We start from the raw sequence: 26,528 nt of genomic DNA, 5'->3' as shown, positions 1-26,528 counted from the left end.
GAAGCAGATCCAACAGTTTTGGTTTTCCACACTAATTGCGGATAATTGGTGCCGAGAGGGAGCTGTTTCCCAAAGGTAGAGGTTCTAACAGAGAAACCTCTGATATGTGTGTGTTCACTTGATTTATAACACGGAGTATTACAGTGGAGCAGACTTTGAACCACACTTACATTTTGTTTAAATAGGACTGTGTTATGACGGTTTTAAAGCTAAAGTGTCTTTCTGGAAGAAGTGTCGGACACATTTTTGAGCAAGAGTTCAGTTTGGTAATATGACGTAATATGCATGGGGAGGACAGACAGACCCTACGTTGGGATTCAAACCTGGGTCCTTATTTTGTAATTTATGATGTCTTATTTGATGTTTTTTTTTTATGTGAAGCACCTTGTGACTTTTTTTTAAGTGTTATTCAAATAAAGTATTATTCCTGCTGCAACAGCATCACCTGCTTGCCCACCAAGCAGATTGTGCATGTCAGATTTTTATCATTTTCATTCTCTTAATAATTAAACTAAACTTTGTTTTTCTGGACCTGAACGAATCTATGTGGTTTTTAAAAGAATCATTTGGCAAAACTTTGAATTTTAAGTCAGTTTTTTTAGTCCACATTTGTTTAGTCAACACTATATAGGCTCAAATGTAGATATACATCCAAATGTCTATTTACTCAACCTCACCCATTTCTTCTGTTGTACTTTCTAAAAATCAATAGTCAACCAAATAAATAAAAAAAATCTATAAAGTTCGTCTTTGTTTGACACACCTGTTAGATTCGCAAATGATCAGGTCTATGACATGTTTTACTCTCTCATGTTTTTCTCTGTCCTACTTTGGAGGAACTATCAAAACAAAAACCTGGCTTTTTCTTTTGTGTGTTTTATGATGTTGAGTTAATTGATTTTATTTTGTGTGAAGCATTTTGTAACATTTTTGTATTTTTTGTTGTTGTTATTCTTATTATTATTCTTGCTGCAACAGTGTCATCTGCTTGCCCACCGAGCAGATCATGCACATCGGCTTTTATAATTTTCATTCTTTTAATAATTAAACTGAACGATTACACGATGTTGAGTCTACGTCGTTTTTAAAAGCAGGATTTGGGTGCACAATTTTGCATTTTATGTCACTTTTCCTTAGTCCATAAAGGCTCAAATGTAAATACACATCCAAATGTCTGTTTACTCAACTTAACCCATTTCTTTTGTTCTACTTTCTAAAAATCAAAACTCAACCAAATTAAAAAAAAAAAAAATCTGTAAAATTTGTCTTTATTTGACACACCTGTTGAGTTCTCAAGTGATCATGTCTGAGATATTTTATGTCAGGTTAAGCAAAGGAATAAAAATAAACCTTTAGCCTTATTCTATGATATTGATGCTTATTTTGAATGAGATAGCAAAAACAACACACTACCTGCTAGATAGTTAATTACATGTGTTTTATTGAAAAACACCAAAATTCATTCTGAAATCTGTGACAAGCTAAAAACTGAACTCTTGTTTGAACCAAGAGCAAAAACCACCGCTTATGCAATTAAACGTTACATTCACTCAAATGCAGCCGGGAATACAATAACCGATTGTTTATCTTTCTTGTTGCCTATAAAAGATTCAATAGTGGAGTTTTGTGATTTTGTAGTTGGTCAGCAACAGATTTGGGGCAGTTTCTTCCTCACGTTTTTCTCGGTCCTACTTTGCAGCAACTGTCAAAACAAAACATTAAACCTAAGGGAATTATCAGAAACACCTGTTTATTTCTCAGGCTTCTGTTTGGTGACCTGCTTTCTGCTGGTATAAAACACGGAGGAGAGCAGGTTCTCCAAGATTGCAACATAAACATTTCAGGATGAGGGGATCTGCCGTTTTTCACATTTTGCTCCTCTGTCAGTGTTGCACTTGGGCTCACAGCGAGGCGGACAATGACGCTGCTCAAACTCTGGATCAAGGTCTTCAGGCTGAGATTCAAGGTGTTGAAACAAATCAGGCCGAGAACACCAAACAGATCAACAACACCGTGGACCTATGGGCTGAGCTGAAGGAGCTCAGAGACATGACCATTGAACTGAAGACTGACCTGAAGCATTACCTGAGCAGGATTGAGAAGCTGGAGGAAGAAAAATTAGGTGATGCATTGGCTGAAAGACACTATTGCAATAATGTTACAATAGATATTTTATCTAACAGCAATGAAAGTGACTGATATGTGAAAGATTTAGACACATGTAGGATCAGGAAAAGGTCATGTTTAACTTCTTTTTGAAATCTTATGTACACATTTGCAGACCTTGAAGTCAGAATAAGCTCCGCCGAGAAGGAGATGGAGGAAATCAAGAGCGAGAATGCAGGTAAAGAAAGACAAATAAACAAATACGATGGTATTCTCTTGAATCCAGGTCATTATGTGGACAATCGCAGACAATGAGCAAACATATATGAGTGCTATAATTAGGTGGAATTGACATGTCCCACCTCTAAACAGAGTAATCCACATCTTTGTCTTAAGCTGAGAGACTCCAGTGACTTTCTAGTGTCTCATCTATGTCTCTTCCCACAGATCAACCAAAGGTGGCGTTCTCACTTGGCCTCACAAATGCAGGACGCCTTGGACCCTATAATACTGACATCACACTGAGGTTTAGCAAAATATTTAAAAACTATGGTCAAGCCTACAACCCAGACACAGGTAATAACCCGTCTAACTTAAAGTGGCAGTTTTGGTATGAGCGGCACCCTGGCCAGTCCTGCCTAGTTTTCCTGGTTTTTACGGCAAAGATGATGCCACTTTTCATTGGTTGCACATGCATAAAAGAACTAGAGAACATGCTGGAGTTACAACTAAACTGTTGCTTGCGCACCCCATATTTAAAACTGCCACTGGTACCAATGCACACAAACAGAATTAAACAGAGTTCTGAAAAGCTTTCATATTTGTTTCTCTTTTTTGTAGGCGTCTTCACTGCCCCAGTCAGAGGAGCATATTATTTCAGATTCACCTTCTGTGAGGTCAACAATGCTCACTGGATGGGTATTCATTTGTATCATAACAGCAAGATAATCATGACTAATTATGACAGAAGTAACACCTACTATGAAACCATGTCTAACGGAGTGATACTCGAGCTGGAACGAGGCGATGTGGTTTACATGGTCCTTCAGGCACCCTACACTGTATATGATGACCACAGAAATTACAGCACCTTCACTGGATTTCTTCTTTTCCAGTTGTAAAGGTAGACATCTTTTCTCTTCAACAAGTTTATAGATATGTTACAATAGCTTAACAGTAAATATGTTGGAAAACACATGCAAATTAATTGAACTAACTCAAGATTATAACTGAAATTTACCTCACTTTCCTCATTAGTCAAAAATTCTGACTTGAATTCAAAGATTGATTTTGTACTTCAACACATTGGACATATTTTTTTTATTTAGCTACTCATTTAAATAAATGTAAGTGTTCAATTTCATTCAGGAAATTATATTTTTGTGTACTTGACTGTTGGTTATAAATTACAGAATAAATATTGTAAGGCTACACTTAAAACTTATCTCTCCAAATTTAATGAACAAAGCTGTATCCAAGTGTTTTATTGGTTAAATTTCCTCTCTGTTGCTAAATATGTATTTGAATGTTTGGCCTGGAATCTTGAAAACAGAAAATAAGTTAGTGAATGCAGATGGGATGCCACTAGCTTATTAGTGGCATCCCACTAATAAGTCTTTTTGGAAAAACTAAAAAAAAAAAAAAATTATTAAAAAAAACTTAACTATTGAGGCTGGCCAAGGAAAATGACTAAATAATTTTACATTCCTATGTCTGGCTTAAAAAAACAGCATAGAAAGTTGAAAGTCTTGTTAACTTCCAGTTAGATTTGCCTGATATTTATGCAAATAGCTTAGCAGATAAGCCATCTAAATTCAGATTGAAATCATATTTTTACTTTTTAAATAGAGAATCAAATAATTTTACTATTATGTGAAATTAAAAAGATATCATCAGGGAAGCATATTTCTTTTTTTATTCTGATATCAGTATAAGCTACAGTATGTTTTATAGACTACATACAGTCAGACTTCAGTCTATGGTTTTTTGTTACATTTCTTTTAGTCACAACTGTCTCTGTTTACTTATTGCAGTAAATAAATGCAGATTGGATTTATTTACTGCAATCTGCATTATGAATTCTGTGAAAACATTACACAAACAGTGGCAGCAAAACATCTGATGGCATCTGCTGGAGACGTTTCTTTCCCAGAGTTGCTTACAAACAAGAACAATGGATTATGGTTCTCCTGGTTCTCCTGATTCGAGCTCCTTGTGGACCAGAACCTCCACCAGCTTATAGTGAGTTCCAGAAAACCAGCAGCTGTGATTGGTTCCAGCCTGCAGCTCAGGTTGTTTCTCACAAATATCTTCTGACCAAAGCGTTTCGGAGGAGGTCGACTCTGGAGATGCCATCCAGTTTTGAATTTTTAGCGTCTCACTTGTACCCTCTGATATTTTGGGGGTTTCTGTTTCAACCTTGGACCTGGTGGTAATGGAAATGAAGATTTGAGTGCACTTTGATATTTGCTTTACGGTAATGCTGCGAGTTAAATTCTGTTACCTGAACAGGCGAGCTGCAGGTGGGGTTGTTTCTTCATGTGGCTCTTGGGTTTTCTGTGTTTTCACCACAATCTGTGACTTCAGATATTCCTGACAGAACCATAAACAGCTTAGAACTGGTTAGCCATTTGAAAACAATGTACTGTACATCTAATATCTTAATAAATCATATGACTTTATTGGTGTCTTCAGTCGTTCTTTTTCAACACTTGTCTTCAGATCATTGATTCATTTCTGCACAGCTCACTCACACTAGCAGTTCAAAGGAGCCAGTTTCTGGACTTTGACTGGGCCGTTATAGAACCTTACTTATTTCCTTTTTCAGCCCTTTGATTTTAGACTCATGGCCTCAAATTTGACTCCAGAATAATTTAGGTTACAAAGGATGTCACTGATTGCAATGCTTCCATGCAGTCAATGAAGTCACCATGCCAGAGAGTCGACATAAAGCTTTGGGTTCTGATAGTTTTTTAAGCCAAATATTTTGTTGTATACTTTATTGTCAAGCATCCATGTAAGTTTTATTTTCCATAACAGAACTATATAACTATGTTTTTATGTTGGATATGGTGTCTGCCTCACCTGTGTGTCCATGTTGGAGGACTGTGGGGGGGCTGGGAGGACAGGACTGTCCCCCTCTCTGTAGCGGTGGGTTTGGTCCATGCTGTTGGAAAGGACGTCGAGTCTGAACAACAGTTCGTCTATGGAGCTCTCCAACTCCTCAAGAACACGAGTCTGGAAAAATTAATGGTCTTTTACCGAATGTAGACAACAAGTTTAGACGGATGATTGTATTTTTTTTTCTATAAATATGAAATGTTTCTCTTGTTCTAGCAAATAAAAAAATACTGAAACACGGAATGTGTATCTGACAGCTAGTCTTTATGCCTCAACCTAACTTACAAACTCCATTCTGCTGATGAATAAAGGATTCTGGTGCTATAAGACCTTTAGTAAATAAACAAACTATAACAAATTCAGTTTATGTGGAGTCATCACATGGTTTTTAAAATTAATTTCATTTTTACATGTATTTTAATACTATACTGTCTCATTTTTATTTTAGCTTAAGGTTTTTTTATTACCCTTCTTTTATCATGATCATCCATCCTCGCTCGTTTTTGCCGTCCAGTGAATTCAGACACCTTCATTCTTAAGTAGCTTAGTAGTTCCCCTGTGGTAAAAGTAATGTTCCTGCTCTGAGGTCTTCTCGCCATTTTCACCAATAAGGATATCACCCCAATTACCTGTAAGAAAGACATGTGGCTGTCAGGGCACAACAGCTATTAAAATATATAAAAATCCCCTTTTGAGCTCCATTTGTTCAATTGGAAATATGTACCATCGCCGTCCGCACAGCAGCATTTGTCAGAAACAGAACGGCCCAGTGAGAGAAATCCTGTCCTGAGCGGAGGGGGTTATTTTTGACCTCGAGTCCTCGGTAGCGACGGAGCAGAGCCAGCAGGGAGCGAGGAACCGGGCTGAAAGGCCAGCAGCTTCCTGCATGTAGCAGGTGACCCGAACAGGACAGCGCCAGCAGCAGGATCAGGCTGGAAACCTTCCAGGTGAAAGAGCATTAGTAAACAAAACCTTGTAAGAAAGAAATGTTCAAGTTAAAGCAAAAGTTTTGCGACATTTTGGGAACTTTTATCAGAATCGTTACTTCAATATATATATATATATATATATATATATATTTTTTTTTGTTGTTTTTTTTTGTTTTGTTGTTTTACCACAGGCCAAAAGAGACTGGAGAGTGTCTGTGAAAGAACTGCAGCTGAAGAACTTAATGTTCTGTTCATTCCAAGCAGAGTCACACACTTTATGGTCAGGAGGAAGAAGACAACCCCCCACAGCGTCCGAATATTCTGCACAGACAAAACACAAATAATAATGGCACAATAATCTCCCTGCCGTCCTTTGTTTCAGTCTCTCACCTGTTCCCAGCTAGCCGCAGCGCTAACATCAACACGTCCTCTGCGTTGAGTCTGCAGCAAACTCACAACTTCCATGATCATGGTGGAGCGATAGATCAAACAGGAATAACAGATTAGAGTCACTGGCAGCAGACTGACCTGTACAGGAGAGACAGAGCAGAAAAGTGAAGCATTTCTGAATCATAATCAGGCATGTTTATGACTTTATTAAAGTATTCAGGTAGGCTAAACTTTCAGAAAACCAACTGTGGCCCTTTAAGCATTAGTGTGTTGGATAATCTTAGCATGTCTCCCTATTTACCCAATCCATGTGGATGTGACGGAAGATTTGGTTCACTTACATCCAGCCACATCCAAGGTCTTCTCCTGCATCCCATCAGCCCTTGCTGTGCAACAATGAGCACTTGATTGTAGGATTGCAGTAGAATCAAAAACAGGAAGAGCAGCTGGTGTGGAAGAGAAGACATCAATGCAGTCTGTTTACTTTAAGTCTGTTTCTGCTAGGTTAGAATGAGTAGTTTACCTTGGAAACCATGGCAACGTAGTCCCACGGCTCCGGGGTGTGTAACACCCTCACTGACTGGACTTTGACGGAGTGCAGCAGTACACCATCAGGGCTCTGCTCAGAGCTCAGACTCACACTGCTAAACAAGTGAGGCGCAGGGCTGTACAAGGTGAACTGAACCTTCAGGGCCACCGTCCCTCGGTTCATCCAGCTGCTCGACTTCAAAGTCTTGAGTTTTGATGCAGCTTCAGACCTGCGGAGAAACAATAAATAAAACAAAGCAGTGCACATAATGTCACAGAATCAGCATCAGCAGTTATTGGCATGAGGAAACAATGTTTGTGTCTGCGAGGGTCTCACTTTGTGCGGCCTAAACTGACTGCAGCAGCTTTCTCTGTCAGTGGATTTGTCAGCACAGGATTCTGGGATAAATTGAAAATGATGTTGAGTTTGGCAGAGGGCATGCGAATGAAAATACATTTAAAACACCACATTAAGCAAAAGATGGGTAAGAACCAAGCTTTAGTTCCAAAAACTGTACCAAATATTATACTGCAAAGATGATCAAATTATTATTTTGGTTATTCATTCAGGATGTGGATGGATTCTGGATTGACATCAATAAAATAAAACAGTCTAAAGAAACTGTTACACATTTTTTTTGGCCATTCGTGAAGACTCTTCTCTTATATCATTAGAGGGTATTCAATTTAAGAATATATTTAAAGAAAATCTTGTTAGAAATATATAATGGTTTCTCAATAAATCATAGCATATGCTGCCTGGAGGCTTCCCAAAAAACTTTTTGTATAGTAGCATGTTTTAGATGTACAGGAAAAATTCATATTGTGAATGTTTCTAATTTACCTGAAATATGCTGGAGCCTTCCGTCTTCTGTATTACGGGCTCTCCAATGACAACGTGTGGCTGCTGAAAAATCATTCAATGCAACACCGTGTTAAAACGAACCATCAATTATTCTCCTCACCATTACTTTTTATTTTAACTTAAAATGCGAAAAGTAAAAAACAATTAAAGCTTCACGTATATTTTATGTGTAAAATGGACATTTATATCAGATGTTTGGTTTATTTTTGAAGGATTTTTGACGTGGCTCACCTCGGGTTTTGCTGATGAATTCTGGTACAGGTAGTCGAGCAGACTCGACTGCGACCACTCCCACCAACCCTCGTGTGTTTTTATGGAGCTAGACGTAAAATTGTGTCTGTCCAAAAATAATAGAAATGTTTTTATTCCGTGTTTATGAGTTATATCTGGAGTGCATCGATGCAACGTTTGGGTGCTTACCTTATAAAGTGTCTCTTTACGGCCTTGTTGAGATTTTGATGTTCTTTCACTGAGCTGCCAGAGATTATAATGCAAACCATCAGGAGAAGCATAATGGTGCAGGAAGAGAAATTCCTACATGACAAAAAAAAAAAGGAGGGGGGGGAAAATTTTTGTTTCAAACCTTTTCAAATGCACTTAAAAACACAAAGACAAACCTGAGCGTTTCCTGAATTACAGCCTCTCTCCTCCTCTTTCCACAAGTTTTCTTCAGCTCCGCAAGAGCCGGCGGGCGAGCGAGACGCAGGTGGCGAGCCCTGAGCAGCTGCAGAAACACGGAAACTGAACACCAGAGCGGAAAACACCTCTGATTATACATTCGTCCATGTTGGGTTTGAACCGAGGGATAACTTGACTACCAAAAAGAAACAAGCAAGCCTAAAATGAAAATCCCCGCAACCGAGAGTATCGAGTTAATCCACAAGCATCCAAGTGTTGTCGTGTCACTTCATAAAACTTTCTAAATTACACGGGATTTCAAACTTGGAGTCTCATTTTCACCTTTTCCACAGACGAGGAAGTCTTCTCACAGAGATCAGCCTTTATGAACTGTTCTGGTTCATCAGGATCTTTCTTGCTGAAAAAACAATGGCAATTTTCTGCTTCCTTGTACCAAAAGCAGACAGTCAATGTCACGCCAAATATCTGGAGGGAATAAATAACCGAATTATATTATTGATTAATTGCAAGGAAGTGCTTCTAAGTTTTCTTAAAATGTGTTTCTTTTTCAACACATTGTTATTGCTATTACCAGAGCTGGTTGGATGAAGAACATACAGCCCAAAAGAGAAACGCAAAGAGAGTGTATCCAAAGCACAACCTGGCTGCTGCTGAATCTGACAGAAGAAAATCCACACATACATACATATTATGTCAAGTATTAATGATGTCTACCACTGTTTTCTTTAAAAAGAAGGGTAAAGCTACAAGCTCTACCTCATTCCATTTTCAACTGTGACCACCAAGCAGGAGAGAGACAACAGCGCACACAGCGTCCAGGCCAGAGAGCGACACCAGAACGACGGTGTCCTCGGCTTTTTTTGTTGCTCTGCATTTCTTCTTCTACACCGTTCCTGCTCAGGTCTTTCAGCTCTTCCTTTAGAAGTCAGCAGCAGTTTCTGCAGCCGATCGTCACTTCTTGTCTGGATTGCAGACTCTTCATCCGTGCTTTTACTTTCACGAATGGAGGAAATTGAGTTGACGTCTGAATCCTATAACACCAGAAATTTGACTTCAGAAATATCATTGCAGTGAAAGGGAAGTTATGAGGCACTATTCGAAGGTCAACCTGGTATTTTTTCTTCAGGGCCTCCTGTTTCCACCTCCAGCTGCCGTCCCAAGACAGATGACGATCCAACTCACTGTCGTCTGCTGAAAAGGTTTCTGCAAGGTGTTACAAACAAGGCAAGGCAGGTACCGTCACGCAAAAGGAAACGCAACAAAACAAAGCAACAGAAACCACGAAGTTCGACGGAACCAAAGAGTCAAATCAAATCTGACCCTGAAAATCATCCTGTGGAGTTTTTTCGCGTTTTGCACGTTGAATTCCCGATCCCGACTGAGTGTTCCCAGTCAGTCGAAACAGGAAAGATATCAGTGCTGCTACAGGCAACACAACCATCACACTTTGAAGACCGGTTGTGACAGAAACAGCAGACACATCGACGACGCCCACCTCAAATGGCAGCTGAAAGCAGAGAGGAAAAAAAGAGACACTATACCTTGCAGTTAAGGCAGCCCTCAGTGCATTTCACTGAGATTTTAATTCGTAGAGGAATAAATTGTAGCAAAGTGGACAAAAAAAACTTTTCACATTAAACAGTGGTGTGCAGTTTTATTGAGCCACCTTTACTTTGATACCCCTAAATAAAATCCAGTTAAGCTGATCAATGAAGTGACTTAATTATTACATGATATCTCTGTGATCCCCATGGTAAAACATGGTGGTGGTCGTCAAGGTTGCCTCCACCCACCTGATCGTCTGCGTGCGATATGATGACAGTGTTGGCACACGCATACCCCGACAGGAGAAGCAGGCAAACACTAAGTCTCTGAGTGTGTGTGTGTGAGCTGGGACTGGGGCAGCTGTACACACAAAGCCACATGTGGAAGTCAGCCAAGTAGTCAAAGAACCTGAGAAACAGCATCTGCATGAACACACATACGGAAACAGAGAGTCACACTGCGGCTTACACGAAACCAGGCTTTCATGCCTGCATCCACTTGTTGCACCTTAACCGGATGCATTTCCCCAGAGGAGACGCGCAGCTTCCTCTCCACCCGACCGTCGCCCTCGTTCACAGACAACCAGAGTTCGCCGTCAAACAGCCATGAGCGCTCCGCCGCTGGCCCTCTGCTCACCTGGTTTGCAAGCGGCGAAACAGTTCAGCGGACAGACTGGGAAGACAAGCAGACGTTAAATCGCTGTCGTCTACCTCTGTCACCGCCACTTGTTTGAGGTACCAATCGGGGGAATCACCAGAGTTGTCGTGCCAGACGTGAACCCCCCGCACTGGGCCCAGGCTGTCGGCCGCACTGCGAAGGCCAGAGGCAAAGCGAAGTTTCTCCGCAGCGTTATTGAAATATTAAGAGGTGGGGAAACATTGCTATGCTGCTGAGAAAACATAAAGGTGGAGATGATTTCACCTTAGGATGAAGGTGTCTTTTGTGTTTCTTCTAAACAGAGTGCACCCTGGGACTTGAAGTTCTTTTGTTTGTGAGACGCCATCTTCACCATGCAGCACCATGTAAACCTAGGACAGTTGGAGAACAGAAATATTCTTGTTAAACTATATTTTATTAGCTTATTTAATTGAGTCATATTTCTCACTTCCTCGTTTTGTTGCTGTGTTTGTCACTTTTTTGTTGGTTTTATCAAAACACAGGCCACTTTTGTAAATGAGATCTTGGATCTCAATGAGACAATTTCTATAAATAAAAGGCAAAAAATAAAGAGTTGTATTTTTGGAGAGGCTGGGGGTGTCTGCCAGATGCATACAGCCGTTTCTTTTCTTGTGTAATATGGCTTGTGTGTGTGAAAAACAGTCCTCTAAATGCTTCCTTACTGATATTGTCTGTGGTAATGCAGAACAATCTGAGGCATTTTTGCACGGAGGCAGTACAGGAGAAATTTAATCCAACACAAAAAGCCCGCAACCATCACAAAATCGTTATTTGCAGATGAATGCAGAAAGATCACACAAAAGAAACGTTGGTGAGCATGGAAAGACTTACTTTTGCAGTCATACGGGCCGCAGAGCAGAGACCAGTGTGAATGCAAACGGCGTAGTGGTACGGATCTGCCGGATTGTTGTCAGGAAGAAAGTAGAGCCTCTGATTCTCCTTGGACAAAACATCGGCTCTCTGAGACCAGACCAGCCCCAGGATGTACAGGACCAGCAGGACGGCCAGAATACTGAGCACAACTGGATCACTGGATGCACTGGGAAATACAAAACAGATGGTATGGTGCAGTGGAGTCCAGTAGTACGGTTTTATTTTATACTTTCAAGATGAAGCCCATTGTCTTTTCAAAAATGTTAAAAACGAAACCCCAAAAGATCTAATCACACTTTCATTCTCGTGTGAAAATGAGGTGGAAATGAGGGAAGAGGTCACCTGAGGAAGGGATCCAGATCCCCTGTGACCTGGCTAATCTGAATCTGCTGCTGATACACAGTCAGTGGCCTCAGCTGGTAGCAACTAATATGAACAAAAACAACATGCAAATCGAAAGTTTTACCATGGCGTCTTATTTTTTTATTTTTTGACTATGTGGATGTGTTTGAATTCTGGAGATCCGTCCACACACAGTCCACGCCTCACCTGCAGTTCACCGCAGAAGACGCGTCCGATTGGCGGGTCCTGCAGCCGCGGTGCGTCCAGGCCCCCTGCTGTCCGTCCCAGGACAAACACAGACTGCTGTCCGCTGTCACGCTGTAGCTTATCTGTTCGCTTTGCAGCCTGCTTCTGTGTAATCTTGCAAACTCGGCGTCCAGCAGCGCCATGTGGGCAACGCCCGCAGCTGGAAATTGCAGGAGATGATTTGATTTTCACAGAGCAGGAATTCTAGTGAAGTCACAGCAACTCCAATCACACAGAGTTGTCCAGAAGTGGATGCAGGCTAAAAGTGTTTTTATTAGAGGTACTCTAATAGAGAATCCTCTTACCACTGAGACAGGAAGGCGGCAGAGTTACACGTATGGTGTTTTGCTCCCACTGGTGAATCCTTTTCAGGTGGTGCATGCTGGGAGTTGGCCTCTCAAACATCCTGAAAAAACCAGCAATCATGATCTAGTTTCCTATTATTGTTGACAATGACATGTTTTGTTATGTTTGTTGTATTTTATCCGGATTGGGTGCGATAGGTCAACACAAAGTGGTGCATAAAGGCACTTTGTGTTGCCTTGTTGCTGAAAATGTGCTATAGAAATAAAATTACCTTTTACTTTTAAGTGAAAGAATAAATGGTGCGTTTTCAATTTTAATCCTGGGAGAAAACATGAGGTTAGAAAAGACTTAAGAGTGGGGTGGAAGTTGACCAAGTGGCCCAGTTAAAGTTCAGACCTAAATTCAACTAAGAATCTGGAGCAAGACTTAAAAAATGTGGTTCTAAAAATGCTCATTAATCAACTTTTTTATTTTTTTTTTACATTGAAGACTGCCGCAAGATTTCTAATGCTTTCGGACATTTTTCTCTTTCACAATATTGGATTTTAACATTACAAAATGTGTGTGTGTGGGTGGGGGAAGTTGAGAGAGTGCCGTTTGTGTGCTTCTTGTGTACAATCAACAAGTCTACCTGAAGAGAAGCATGACGGGAAAAGGCTTGCTGGGCAGCGGTGTGAAGGCCACAGTGATCTGGATGGCCTGCTGCAGGAGCTGCTGGCTGATGCTGAAGTTGTGGTAGCTGATCTGGTTACGAAGGAGGACGTACCGACCGGTAGAGCTCTCCTACGGCAGGACATTTTGCACGTAAATTAGGCATGATGGCCGTTTTTGGTAGACACGGAGATCTAGACACCATTTTTGAGAGAGCGTAAAAAAAAAAGAGACGGCGTACATTTCTTTGCGGAAGTTGGATTTCAGTGTCGACTGGCTGAGGGAGTGAGTGAATCTGGATTTTTCTCCTGTTGCACTTAAACAGACTGAAATCCACCACCGGCCCGGTCAGCTGGGGAAAGGAGGTGAGAGTAAAATCTCCCCCTGTTTCAAGTTGTGCGTCTCGGGAGCAAAGGTTGCGGTCGAGCTGAGTCAGCACTCTGAAGACGCAGGATTGCTGCTCGCTGAGTCGAGCCCTTCCAGCTTGGAGCCCGAACGCGCTCTGGATCAGAGCAGCGGGCATGCGGACGGTGGTGAAGCCGCTCCGGACGATCACAGAGGTTCGGTTTTGGGATGAAGCGAGAAGGTCGACGGGGCCGGTGGTAACTCTGTGCTGCTTGGCCTCGTGGGGCAAAACATCCCTCTGGAAATGAATTAAGTCAGAATGAATCCCCAGCGGAGAAACCTGTTTAAAATGGCTCAAATTTGAAGCAACACTCCTGAACGCACCAGCATCAAGTCTGCTGCAGTCTGGAGAATCTCCTCCACAAGCTGCCCCCGCCGGTTTGCTGCAGCCGCTCCTCCGTGTTGGAGGTGAGGGCCAGCGGGCGACTCCTGTGCGCAGCTATCAGATGCATTTTCAGAATCCTTTGCGTTTTGCGCTGTGGGTGATCCTGGCTCTAAAACGCGGGTTCTGTTAAAACGGTCTGCCGCTTTAGATGTGCAGCTACAACTTGTGACCACCTGGAGGCAGTATGACACAGAGTTGATCAGGCTCTCCCGGTTAGCACTAAACTCAGGAAGTCTCTCTGAAACAGACCCGACGAATGTCGCTACATGCCTGACGCTCGTTAATGTCACCTGAAGGAAAGGGGGGGTGATTTTGTCAGAAAACCTTTTTGTCATTCAGGACATTCCCATTTGAGCAGACATTCATTTCTCACCTGATTCGTAACTTGTAGAAGCTCATTGAGAATAATGATGCTGTCAGCGACTGATTTCTAAAATTATTAAAGCCATAATAAATATAACCAGCGTAGAAACCGTTGCAGACTGAATCGAGCAGTGCAGCGGCTGTGTGTCCGTACCTCATCACTCCCCTTGAAATCGCATAAAGTGCGAATGAGCACATTGCGAGTGTGTCTCTGTGAGTGTGTGTTGGCCTCAGCATCCTGGCCCAGTTTGTTCAGGACGCTGGTCAGGAGGCTGACGTAGTTACGGATCTCAACGGGATTCCCAAGACTTACTAACGTGGACAAGATCCTCAGACTCTCTGAGCTGCAGGCAAAAAGAAGTATCACATGTTGGACTCCTCTGTAGTCCTGCTGATTAAAAAAAGAAGCTATTAAATGGTCTAACTGATGCTACTTTTTAACACATGTTACAACCATGCCTCCAAATAAAGTACTTTTTCAGAAATTATTTTCTAAATATATATGTTTTTTTAAATGTCAGCAATTGTAATATTCGGGTGAAAAAGAACACAAGTAAATAGAACCTGATATTTGGCAATTATCCAAATGTAATATGCCGTCAAATATCAGCAAAGCTATTTACAAAATCTGTCCCTATAAAAAGTCCAGTGTAAAATAGTAAATGCCAAAATTCATAGCTGACTTTATAACTAAGCTCTCATGTGGATGCTTAAGTCAACACAGAAATGATAATTTCTTACTCAATAAGTTGTATTTGGTGTCTGTCAAAATATAAAGTGCTTTATAAGTCATGTCAGCTTGGTTTATCTCAAATGTTTTAAATTCCCCCCCAAAATCTCATTTAAAAAAAATCTAAAACGTGGTTTAAAACACAACTTAATAAGCTTTCCTTTTTTATGTTCTTCTGATTTTTGACAAATGAAGCATGTCTTGTTAAAAAAAAAGTAATTTAAAAAATTGCCTTAATAGTTTCATTGTTTGGTTCTAAATAAAACACAAATGTGATCGCGAAGCACTGATGGACTTTGTCTCTTACAGCTTCAGAGCAGGATCACGGTGAAACGGTGAAGAGGACGAGTCGTTTCCGATGAAGCTTGGTCTGACTCGGACGGCGACAGGACATGGTTTGGTGGCTGATCCAGAGCTGCTGCTTCTGATTTCAATGTAGATTTTTACTTAAGAAAAACAGCAGTAAACGAGGTTATTCAGTCTGATGAGCAGGAGGAGAACTGATGAGGTTGAAGAGGGTCTAATCTCATCAATCTGCGCCGAATATTCACCTTCATGGTCATCTCTGGGGTCACCAGAGGGCAGGCTGAAGTAGTACAGGAAGTCTCTTCCCTGGTACATTGTCCTGGCGGGTCTGTCTCCTATACTGTAGCTGTACTTGTACTCTAAGTCCTTATATAAACACAAAGACACTAATTTAAGCTAAAACTTCAAAGTTGTGGAGAAAAAAGAGGTCAAATTTAAATGGTGCTCTGCAATAATTTGATGGCTTTCCCAATGAAAGTGTCGTTAAAACTTAAAAGATGAAGCCTGCCAGGGTGTATTACTCAAGAATGGAAGACCAGATTAAGATATATTTCAATCTTAATGATAACAGAAAATAATGTGGAAATGGATCTCATGTATGAAGCCTATGATAAATAAAAAGTTAAATACACAGTAACGTTTCAGACCTCCCGTCCTGAGGTGCAGAAGATGCTGAAGGGAGTATGTAGCTCCATCCCTTCAACGGGCCGAACCTGGCACCTCACACCTTCTGGGACCGGGCTTGTTTTTAGGAACAGCTGAGTCTGACCGATCCAATTATTTTGAGACTCTTGGAAAAAATAAAATTCATTTAAAACAACCTTGATAATTCGTTTTTCTTTAACACACGGGTGTTGAAACTTACTGGCAGTGACCTGCAACATGTAAATGCTTCTTGGCTTCAGGCTGAAGGGCCTGAAAATCAGCAAAGTGGAGGAAATCCCTGAAATAACAAAAGATGCAACACTAAACATCGAGCAGGAAAGCGTGTTAGATGACATGACTTTATGACGTTTCTGAAGGCTCCACCTGTGTAAGTGTAGGACTCAAATAGGCCTTTTTCTACTGCATCTCGGTGGAAGTCAAGCAAAGTTGGCTCCTGAATCGCTACAGAAGGTTTGGGATCCACCAGGTTACTTCCCTCGTTCTGGAGTGGCATCAGATCAGACTCCGAGTTATCAATTGGACTGAATCTCTCGGTATCTGTACCTAGTAAAGTCAGAGATTTATTAGATAACAATCTTGCACAAAAATGGAAGACAGATGTTGTAGGATTGCTTTGTTTTGTACCGTAAGATCTTCCTGCTGACACCCCTGAATCTCCTTCCTCCACACTTGGATACGGAGCATCATAATCACCAGAACCTGTTTCTGAACTGACTTTAAAAAAAAGTAATTATAGTTGGATTTTGGAGATTGTGAACAACATGACATAACATAACACAGCATCATTGGACAAAAAGTGTATGGAGAAATAACATGGCAACAAAATTTTTCCTGTGTCTGAGTAAAATTTGTACAACCACTACATGTACACTGGCTGGACTTAGCCAAAATTCATATTTTTGTGAGCTCTAGGCCCGATTATAATGTGGTTCTAACCTCCTAATATAGTTCAGGAGGTTTGCCTTGAACAATTAAACTGTGAGCAAAGCTAAAAAAAACAAAAAAACAAAAAAAACATTAACTTTGGAAGATTTTTGCTCTGATATTATTTACCTAGTTGATGCGCTACATCATCGGCCTCCATTAAAGGAAAAGCATATCTCAAGTCAGCAGAGGACTCACTTTGGATTTCTCTAGACCAAGGCCGTCCAGTGTCCTGGTCAAGGACAGAAGTATGGGACGACCCAGACCTTGACAAATCTAAAAGGGGAGCAAACAGGGCAAGTAGATTTAGTGGAAGACAGTATTTTTGTAACGATCTGTTTCAGACTAACGCACCAGATTGATCTGGTTGGTCTCTGCTTTCCTTTGACATCTCAGGAGTCAGGGTGGATGTGCTGGGATCCTCCAGGATCGCTGAAGGGGAGCTGACATCTACTGTGTAACAAAACGGGACTGGAAGAGAACCAAAACGAGGTCAGGATATTTTTTTTACATTCATTAAAACCAGTGAAAAGCAACAATAAGTTGTGCAAACTGAACTTTGTTTACCCTCTGTGATGGGTTTGGACGACGCGTTGACCAGGTAAAGACTCCATGTGTACTGAATGAGTTCACTGTGAATGCTGCAGTCCTCACAAAGTGCACGGATGGAAAAAGACCGATCCCAGTTCACGTGATCTCCCTGGCACTGATGGCAGAAAACTGAGACCTTCCTGGGTACAACATGTTCCAATCAATTTTATGGTTTAGCCCACTGCTGCTTTTTAATGTATTCAATCCTGTTCACCAGTTAGTCATACATATCTCTGTGATTGTATCAGTTTTTTTTCAAGGAATGAGCAAATACCCGGTGAGGTGTGATGTGACTGTGAGGAAAGCCTCGGATGAAGCCGAACGCTCTCCGCTGAGAACTGTCAACGTGAACTGGAACTGGTCAAACTTGGGCTTCAGCAGACTGGGAGGGAATTTCAGCACAGGGGATGAAGTGAGAATGTCCTGGTCAAAACAGGAGCTGGTGATGGTCGAAACTGGTTTGCATGCCCAAGTGTAACTATGGAGAGAGAAAAATACTAAGAGGAAGCAATGATAACCTTCCAGTTGCTATTAGAGCAAATACGACAAATCTTAATTATGGTGGAGGGTTATCAACTTATTCCTACTGCTTCCAGCCAAAGGCAGTCTACAGAAATAAATGAGCAGAAAACAGAAGTAAGCAAATAAGAAAAGTCCAATCAAACTTATTTTGCAATTCAGTCATTAATGTTCACTGTATTCAGAAGTTTCTGAGCCTTCCTTGAACACTCAGAAAATACGCCAAGCAGTTGCCAGTTGGAGCTGCTCCAGGTTTTAAGCCTGCTAAAAATTAATGTATTGTAACACTGCCATGAAAAATATTAATGAATTGTGTCTAAATCCTATAAACTTTTGCCATTAAGTGTCTAATCTGGATGAAAGTTTGTACCTGAGAGGGTTCTTAGGGAAGTCTGGATCGTAGGATTTCTGTCCGTCCAGGGTGACCACATTGCTGCTTGTTTTGCCAATAAAGACGTTGGTGCCACCCTGGATGAACGCCACCGGAGGGCTTGGCTTCACTTGGAAAGCCACAGTGTAGTTGCTGTACACCACACTGCCAATAACTTGAACCTGGAGAGGACAGAAGCATCACTTGAGTAAAAATCAAAGATGTAAATATGGGATTGGGACATAAATGTGGGTTAAAGCCACAACTAACTAAACAAAGAAATTACCAAAAAAAAACACGATGATTAATTTGAGTTGGACTCTTTAAATGAGTTGCACTCTCTTTCCCATTAAATAACTTACTCTTGCTATGGCCATGAAGGTGTCATACTGCAGGAGATGGCTCTGTAGAATCAGGCTTTGTCTTTGTGTGTCTGTATGAGGCAAATTAATAATCTGGCCTCCAGAACCAAGTAAAGTCCAGGAGTAGCGAAGGCCCTCTGATATGTCGCACTCCACATCTGACTCAAACGTCACACCCAGATGGATGACTTCATGTCTCTGAAACTTGGCACAAGAATGAGGCTTAACTTCTTTGACACTAAAAAATCCTCTTGTATGATGAGGTTGAAGTAGAGTCACAGCTTGTACCTGACGTTTGAGCGGACCCATGTTTTTGACAGGTGGAGGCCGACACGGCCGGTCCACGACGAAGACGTAGCTGCTCAAAGACGCAGAACTGATGAGATTGGACGCGATCACTTTGACCGTAAACTCTCCCAACCTGCTGACACACAACACAAACACTCGCTGCGTTGTGGAAAAGTGACGCTTTGAAAGAAACGAGTTCTAAATTCAGTGAAACTCCCCGGCTTGCCTGTGGAAGACGTGACGTGTTGTGCTCAGCCCGGGCCTGGTTGTTCCATCTCCGAAGCTCCAGACGAAGGTGAGGTTGGTCCCGGCATTGACTCTGCATGTTACTGTGAGAGTCCGATTCCTTAAGACCGAGGCCTGGTGGACCAGCCTGCTGAGCTTCACAACTCTCTGGATCTCAACGGGAAACACGCCTGATGTGACCGACATTTGACCCCAAGATGCAGCCGCTACCACATTGTAACTATGTGAAGAGAGGAGGACAAAAATTATGTCTAAGAAGCAAGAAACATTATACAAAAAATAACTGTACCAATGCGGGCATTTTAGCAACTTGCAACTTGATCCAATCTAGTTCAATGAGATTCAGCATACAATATAATATGGAACAATAAAATGCAGCATGATACAAAATGTGATGCAATTCAATATAATGCAATAGAATAAAATGCAATGTATAATGTGTTGTTCCAAGAGGTATGCTATGATGACAATGCAACATATTATGAGATTATATAATATAATGTGATGCTATGCAGTCATTTATTAAATAATCCATTCATCCATTTTCTGCAGCAGCTTGTCCTTGTCCTGGGTTTGACTCCTGGATCCGATGCGACACAATACGATACAATGCGATACAATACGATACAATATTTACTGTATTTTGGACATATAACTGATTTAAAAAAAAAAAAAAAATCAAATCTACGGAAACATAAACAAGCTTATAAGCGGAAAGTATTTTTTAATTTGCATATTTTACAGGTGATTCGTACCGTCCAGGGTTATGGTATCTTTTTGTGATGGTCCTTAATCCGGTTCTGGCTCCTCTGGAATCTCCAAAGTCCCAGAGGAATTCTACAGGATCCGGTATGTCAGTGACAACCAGGAAGATTATGTCTTTATTTGTGGGATACACTTGCCGTTCTGCATAAATCCTGACATCTGAGGGGGGGAGATCAATCAATAATTTTGTTCAGTGCAGAAATCTAAAAGCCTAAAAGAAATCAATTCATGCAATAATTCTTAAAAATTGTACACAAATTGTAATCACTCTCGCAACAAGAGAGTTACACCTCTTTAAGAGTTTCACTTCTTACCCTTCTTCTCACTCTGAGCTGGTGGTTGCTCTGTTGTAATATCTTTAGCTTCTGACTTCCTTTTCCCCTTGACACACATTATCACACTTTTGCTCTGAAAATAGACTCGATTCTCAGCTCGCAGCTGATTCGCAACGGGCCCGCTGCGGGTGAAAAGCAAAACCGCTGCTGCCTCGGCCCCTGCGGTGCAGCTGCTGCCTCTGTGCTTTACCTTTGCATTAACCAGCAGAGAGACGGTCGCGTCTGACTTTCCTGAAATGCTACATGAAACCAGACACGTTAGGTTTGACGCGACCCCCTTGGCGAGGTCAAACAGCAGCTCGCGGTAACAGTGCTTCTCTGTGCAGATACCGTCTCTGGGATTATCAGAACTGTGGTTGGATTCTGCTTCCACTGTCAGCTTCAAGAGTTCATTGTCGTCAGAAATATCACCTGCTGCCATCTTATTGTCAGACACATCCTGGCTGCGGTCGGAGATGAAAAGACACACAACTACCTGCAGGACAAAAGGCACATAAAGATCATCCGAAGCTCAACAATGTGTGATTAAAGGAGGGTTCGTTGATGCCTGAAATGTAAAAATGAACCTTAGTTTTATACAGAACTAAAGTCTTTATTTTGTATGTGTAACTACAACCTTAGTTATTTCAAATGGAAGACATGATGTTGAGATTTTTGGAGAAATTGTGAATGTATAGATTAGTTTATAATGATCCATATTTGACTTAATATTCCATTTGAAAACATGCATTTGTTTTGTATGCATTATATTTTGTTATGACTTTACTTGCAAAACAGCAACATTTGGCCTTTGTTACACACCTAATATTATTATGAAAATTTGGTCATAATTTGGTCATATATATATATATGACCAAATTATATATAATTTGGCATATATATATATATATATATATACACACATAAATTTGTGACCCTTGTTTTTGCTTCTTTTTTTTTTACATTACTATAGACAAAAACATTTGTTTGTGGCAGTAAGATAGAAAAATAAAAGGAAAGTGTTTGATTTTCTTTCTTTTTTTTAATTGGGTGATTGCCCACAGATTATTTTTTACAAAGCATTAGAAAAGTATTAGTGGTAAAATTATTTTTGGGGATTTTTCACATAATGCAAAAACTAAACAATACTTGTTAACTTAGATACATATATCTATCAGTCTTAGAGACTGGATAATACATTGATACTAGATTTTTTATTTTTTTTATTTGTTTTAATTTTCAGGGTTTTCTTGTAAAACTCCTGTTTGAACATAGTGCACATCAGCAAAGTGAAATGAGAATTGCAGCAAAATCTATTTACTATACTGCACTTATTATACATTTTAAAAAATACTGTAAAGTGCAATTAAAGAGGTTTTTGCATGGTTAATATTATGACTTCAATATAAAAATCTTGACCGATTTGACAACTCATCTTCAGAAAATAAAATATCCAAAAATGTCCAGTTTGATTTGATAACTTTGATCGTTACAGGTTTAATATATATATATATATATATATATATATATATATATATATATATATATATATATATGTCTTGACAATAGATGGACAATCCAGTCACAGTTCACACATACCTGATTCTCTTGCTCTCTCTTTTTTTTTTTACTGATTCACTTTTGAAAAACTTGCAGAGTTGTGTTTGGCAGCATCAATAAATGTTTCAGAAAATTCTATCTTGATTCTGTCATATTATGAAGAGATGCTTTTCTCGTGTAAAAAAAAAAAAAAAAAAAGTTTAAAAAAAATGACCAAGACAAAAGTGTTCATACATCCTGACTCACCAAAGTGTTTTTCAGACAGTCTGCGCTTGAAGAATTAGCTTTCTCCACATCCTCCAGTATTTTCTCTCTCTGTTTATGTGTTAAACCCCAGCAGAGAAGAACTTCCCTGCCTTCACTCATATCTGCCTGCTGGGTGACAGTCTCGACCTCAACGGGTTTTCGGCTGGAGCCTAAATGTGCAGAGGGAACAGCAGGAGAGGTTACCAAGGAGGCCTTGACGTAAATAGCTGCCAGGAGAGAGCTGTGAGACGGAGTAGTGGAGGGTGGAAACGGTGCTGTGGACGTCTAACAGGAGAGTCATAAACGAGCAGATGTCAATAAACATTTAAAGAAATATTACTGCAAGGATGTTATAGTTCCCTGCAGTTTTTGACATCCAATCCAAGGACACAAAAAAGGGCTATAATCATACAACACATGATGTGAACTTTGATCTTTGGGAAATACTTCCAAAAGAAATACCGGGACTTAGGAGCATAAAATTGCCAGTCAGGACGTCACAACAACAGAGGGTTCTCCTAACTACTGAAACATTAATGAGACAACTTACAGTTATGGATTAAATCATTTAGGAAGCTTAGAGGTGCATATTATTTAATAGTTGACTTTAAACCAGATGATTTATTTAGGTTATGCTTATTGTACGTTCGCAATTCAGTTTCTCACATTTTAGCGCCTCTATATGTCTAATAATCATTATTTTAACACAGTTCAACTCATGTTGTTACTTTGAGTTTGACCTTTGTAAACTACTTTGTTTTTGTTTTTTGTTTTTTTATAAATCCTGTCTGCTTGGTTAAATTATGTTACATAGTTTAAATTTATAACATAAATTTATTTATGTTATAAAAAATATAATTTAATTTAATTTTCAGGAAGTGAGGTTTGATAGGATTTATTATGTGTCTCAAACTTTTGTTACACACACACACACACATATATATATATATATATATATATATATATATATATATATATATATATATATATATATATATATATATATATATATATATATATAGCTATTTTCTCAATTGGATAGGAGTGTTTGGCTTCAAATCTATAAGACACATAATTTATACAAGACATTTGACATCAAAAGTTGGAATAAATAAAGTTCACTCAGATTAAAAGTACTTTTTGAAAACAGCAACCATATCCTAAACATACCTTTTATGTGCACAATTCTGTATTAGCAAGTTTTTACTGGTGGGAAGTAAAATTTGTATCTGCAATGCTGAGTTTCTTTAGCCGTAAGCAGACAACCATCATAATTAACAGAAATAAAGGACTGAAAACATCCATCTGTGTGTGTATGCAGTGTGTTTCATTCAGTGAATCGAGTCATTGAGATAAATAAACTTTTCTTACGTATTTAAAATGACTGTATTTTTACATACCCATAGAGTAAGCCACCCCCCCCCCCACCAAACAACCCTACTTGAGTCATAGTGTATTTTTAACACAGGAGAGTTTTGTGTGTAATAGAAACTGAACAGCTTCAGCTCAGTAAATTGCACTAGCAGCTGACCTGCGGTCTGCTTCCAGCATCCAGCCAGCTTTCCAGAAACTTTCACTCCAAGCGTCCTCCCTGCCTGCTCTCCCTCAGGACATGCTGACAAACTCATATAGAGAAATAATGGTCCTTCACTTTGTGACTCAGATCCTTCGTGTCCACTTCCAACATTTCCAAGAGGCACATAATAGATGGGACTGAAATGGAAACAGAAGGTTGACTTGAAAAGTTGCAGAATTTTTTTTTTTTTTTTTTTTTTTTTTGGAGTCTCTTTAGTTTTGGAGGATCAAGGAGAAAGGTGAATACCTAAAAAAAGAGACAGTGCCTTTTTCCCACCTTTGTTTTTCGCTTCCTTCTATCACGTCTATTGTTCCCTCTCTAAGAGAGGAGATAAAACAAACGCTGACCAGCAGAGTGTGCAGCTGGTTTCCACAGCAACAGGTCTCTGAAGACAATGCTGCAAACTGGCACCTGGAACAAAACAAAAACACAAGCAATGATCGACAGATTGAAACAAATATCTCATTGTTTTTTAAAGACACGTTGACAAAATAAGTATTGATCCAATGAAATTGGGGTACAGCTTGTAGCTTGTGCATTTTGTTTATGTAGATTTTACTTTATGTGTGGAAATATATGTTAAACATCTAAATGGTGCCTACCATTTTTTAATATACTAAATTAGTTGAATTCTATTTGATAATTAAAATGTTATCTGCTCATTCTTAAAGAAAAAAAAAAGTAAAATTTTCTTATGATTAAGCCATAAAATGTGACTAAATTGAGACTAAACATTTTTTTTTCTTGATTGCAACCTCTGGGTTTGGAAGCCTAACTTGCTAGCAAGTTTGATTTTAGCATTAGCGCTGTTGCTAAGGTAGCTAATGCTAGATAAGAACTTAAATTCTTGCTATAAAACAAAAATGTTCTCAACCACGAGGTCTTTGACTATTCTTATCTTATTCTAATAATATATTGATTCACAACATCAGTTAAGTAATACAAATATGTCCAAATTACAGTTCTCTACAGGACACCAAAAATTACCAGAACAAGAAAGGCTAATAGTTGACTGAGCCAACATCGAGCTAATTTCTAATCAAAATCTTTTGAAACTATTTATTACCAAAATAAAATAATTCAAGTTGAACATTATATTTCATTTTATAAATTATTATGCTTAGCTAAATTTCGACTTAGTTTATTGGTTAATATTTAATAACCTCAACGTTTCAGTTTTACAGTACTCTTTCCAACAACGTGTTTTCAACAGAAGCAGAGTAGCATTTGAAGAGCTATTTTTCTTTTTCCATCTAACTTCAAACTGGTCCAAAGATCACATACTTGCTCATTTTTAAGTCTTCGGAAGCCCTTCTTTTATGCAAAAAAATAAATAAAATAAAATAAAAATTGGGACTTAAAAACATATTTCTAGAACACAGATTAACTATTTAGCTTTTTTTTAATCATTATTTATTTTCCTTACAACAAAAAAATGTTTGCCTTTTTTATAAACTAACAATTAACATTCAAAATATTTGATGAACTGAGAATACAGAAAAGCAACAGAGGTGTAATATAAGTCAAAAGTGTTTTAGAGAATTATTTATAAACCTGCTTGTGATCAAATGTTTTGACTAGGCTTTCCAAAAGCAAAGGTGCACTATAAAATAGGATTTCAGAGGGCATCAAATATTACCTGATAAAACAACGAACATCACAATCCTTCAGATGAAGTTGTGCAGATTTACAAGTTTGTTTGTAAGTATGGGTTTTATTAGTAATTCTAACAACATATGTTTCCTCAGTCAACTTTCGGCCATTTTCACAGTTACAAGCAGAGAACAGTAAGGCTGCTTTAATTGGCTTCTACTGAAAGAGCAAAAGTAGTGAGAGTTAAAAGCTCTCAGGAGGCTCGTGGCTGAGACAGGCTGCTGTACTCAAAAAAGAATTCAAGTTTCTGTCCAACCTAACTGGTTCAGTGGAAGAGCCAAACGCAAAAGGCAAATTCGCTACCACAATAAGCTTCTTAATGCTAAGCAGCTGTTAACACAGTTAAGCGGTTGTTGTTGTTGTTGTAACAGAAAAGTGGCATCACATTTTTTTTAGGTTGCATTTCAAATGTTTTTGTTCAGCAGGCTTAGCTTAATTGTGAACGTTTATGAGAATAGAGTTTGCACCCTGATCGAAAATGATTTATTTTAATTTATTTATTTTTTGTAGTTTTAGTTCTGTCTCCTTTTGGCACAACTATTTTAGCTGCATGAGTAAATGTGAAACACTTTTAAATAATTTATTCAAATAACAATTAAGTTGTGAGGCACATTTGTACCCACATATAGTAGTTTAAAATATACTCACATAAATAAATAAATAAATAAATAAATAAATAAATAAATAAATAAATAAATAAATAAATAAATAAATATTACCCAAATGTATTGATTGCATTTTAACAGTTAACAGTTTTCCAGTGTGTCATGCTGCATCACGCAAATTATAGTTTATTTACTTATTTATTTATTTATTTTAGAAACTTAGGCTATTTTTGCAATAACATTTGGTTTCTAACAACAACAACAACCAAAAAAATCAACAACAACAACAACAACAACCTTCACGTGTGCTACCAGTCTGAGCCCTGACTGGAACTCACCCGTCGCGCAGGCAGTGCGCAGAGCAGCTGCCCGGGTCAAGGTCACCGACACCCGTGGGTGTAAAAGCCTGGACGGAGCCGGTGTTGGCGCACGGGAC

The 26,528-nt window shown here is 39.4% G+C and overlaps 3 protein-coding genes across 4 annotated transcripts; 1 reads left to right on the top strand and 2 right to left on the bottom strand.

The window, feature by feature from the left end:
- The first annotated feature begins 1,301 nt into the window (after nucleotides 1–1,301).
- On the top strand, nucleotides 1,302–3,235 carry cbln17 (cerebellin 17). The gene is made up of 4 exons (XM_008438582.3): nucleotides 1,302–2,122; nucleotides 2,282–2,344; nucleotides 2,554–2,682; nucleotides 2,947–3,235. Exons 1-4 carry the CDS (start codon nucleotides 1,846–1,848, stop codon nucleotides 3,225–3,227), a joined length of 750 nt encoding a protein of 249 aa, XP_008436804.1. The 5' UTR covers nucleotides 1,302–1,845; the 3' UTR covers nucleotides 3,228–3,235.
- A 945-nt stretch (nucleotides 3,236–4,180) lies between these two features.
- pkd1l1 (polycystin 1 like 1, transient receptor potential channel interacting) lies at nucleotides 4,181–19,233 on the bottom strand. Its single transcript, XM_081601587.1, has 45 exons — nucleotides 19,128–19,233; nucleotides 18,840–19,043; nucleotides 18,478–18,659; nucleotides 17,863–18,066; nucleotides 17,565–17,728; nucleotides 17,352–17,468; nucleotides 17,127–17,273; nucleotides 16,698–16,787; nucleotides 16,437–16,616; nucleotides 16,273–16,350; nucleotides 16,055–16,197; nucleotides 15,653–15,773; nucleotides 15,409–15,547; nucleotides 14,526–14,715; nucleotides 14,382–14,438; nucleotides 13,948–14,298; nucleotides 13,460–13,861; nucleotides 13,199–13,350; nucleotides 12,567–12,667; nucleotides 12,223–12,421; nucleotides 12,016–12,099; nucleotides 11,632–11,839; nucleotides 11,044–11,150; nucleotides 10,833–10,932; nucleotides 10,630–10,758; nucleotides 10,371–10,544; nucleotides 9,898–10,084; nucleotides 9,686–9,780; nucleotides 9,334–9,608; nucleotides 9,149–9,233; nucleotides 8,899–9,042; nucleotides 8,556–8,662; nucleotides 8,359–8,472; nucleotides 8,170–8,275; nucleotides 7,918–7,980; nucleotides 7,411–7,472; nucleotides 7,069–7,303; nucleotides 6,887–6,991; nucleotides 6,546–6,683; nucleotides 6,342–6,476; nucleotides 5,951–6,166; nucleotides 5,694–5,855; nucleotides 5,191–5,343; nucleotides 4,610–4,698; nucleotides 4,181–4,531 (listed from the first exon to the last, which is right to left on the bottom strand). Exons 1-45 carry the CDS (start codon nucleotides 19,146–19,148, stop codon nucleotides 4,285–4,287), a joined length of 6,762 nt encoding a protein of 2,253 aa, XP_081457713.1. The 5' UTR covers nucleotides 19,149–19,233; the 3' UTR covers nucleotides 4,181–4,284.
- Nucleotides 19,213–24,788, bottom strand: LOC145549373 (uncharacterized). Of its 2 annotated transcripts, XM_081601582.1 has the most exons (6): nucleotides 24,111–24,788; nucleotides 23,790–23,971; nucleotides 22,259–22,428; nucleotides 20,453–20,948; nucleotides 20,129–20,297; nucleotides 19,213–19,593 (listed from the first exon to the last, which is right to left on the bottom strand). In XM_081601582.1, exons 1-6 carry the CDS (start codon nucleotides 24,371–24,373, stop codon nucleotides 19,332–19,334), a joined length of 1,542 nt encoding a protein of 513 aa, XP_081457708.1. In that variant the 5' UTR covers nucleotides 24,374–24,788; the 3' UTR covers nucleotides 19,213–19,331. The 2 variants fall into 2 exon arrangements, with proteins under 2 accessions (XP_081457708.1, XP_081457709.1); XM_081601583.1 differs by lacking the exons at nucleotides 23,790–23,971; nucleotides 24,111–24,788 and having other exon boundaries at nucleotides 19,214–19,593; nucleotides 22,259–22,925.
- Nucleotides 24,789–26,528: the final 1,740 nt, after the last annotated feature.

The sequence above is a fragment of the Poecilia reticulata genome, chromosome 20, assembly GCF_904066995.2.
Source record: "Poecilia reticulata chromosome 20, P_reticulata-male-v2, whole genome shotgun sequence".
NCBI classification, from domain to species: domain Eukaryota; kingdom Metazoa; phylum Chordata; class Actinopteri; order Cyprinodontiformes; family Poeciliidae; genus Poecilia; species Poecilia reticulata.
This window is presented reverse-complemented; position numbering and strand designations above follow the sequence as displayed.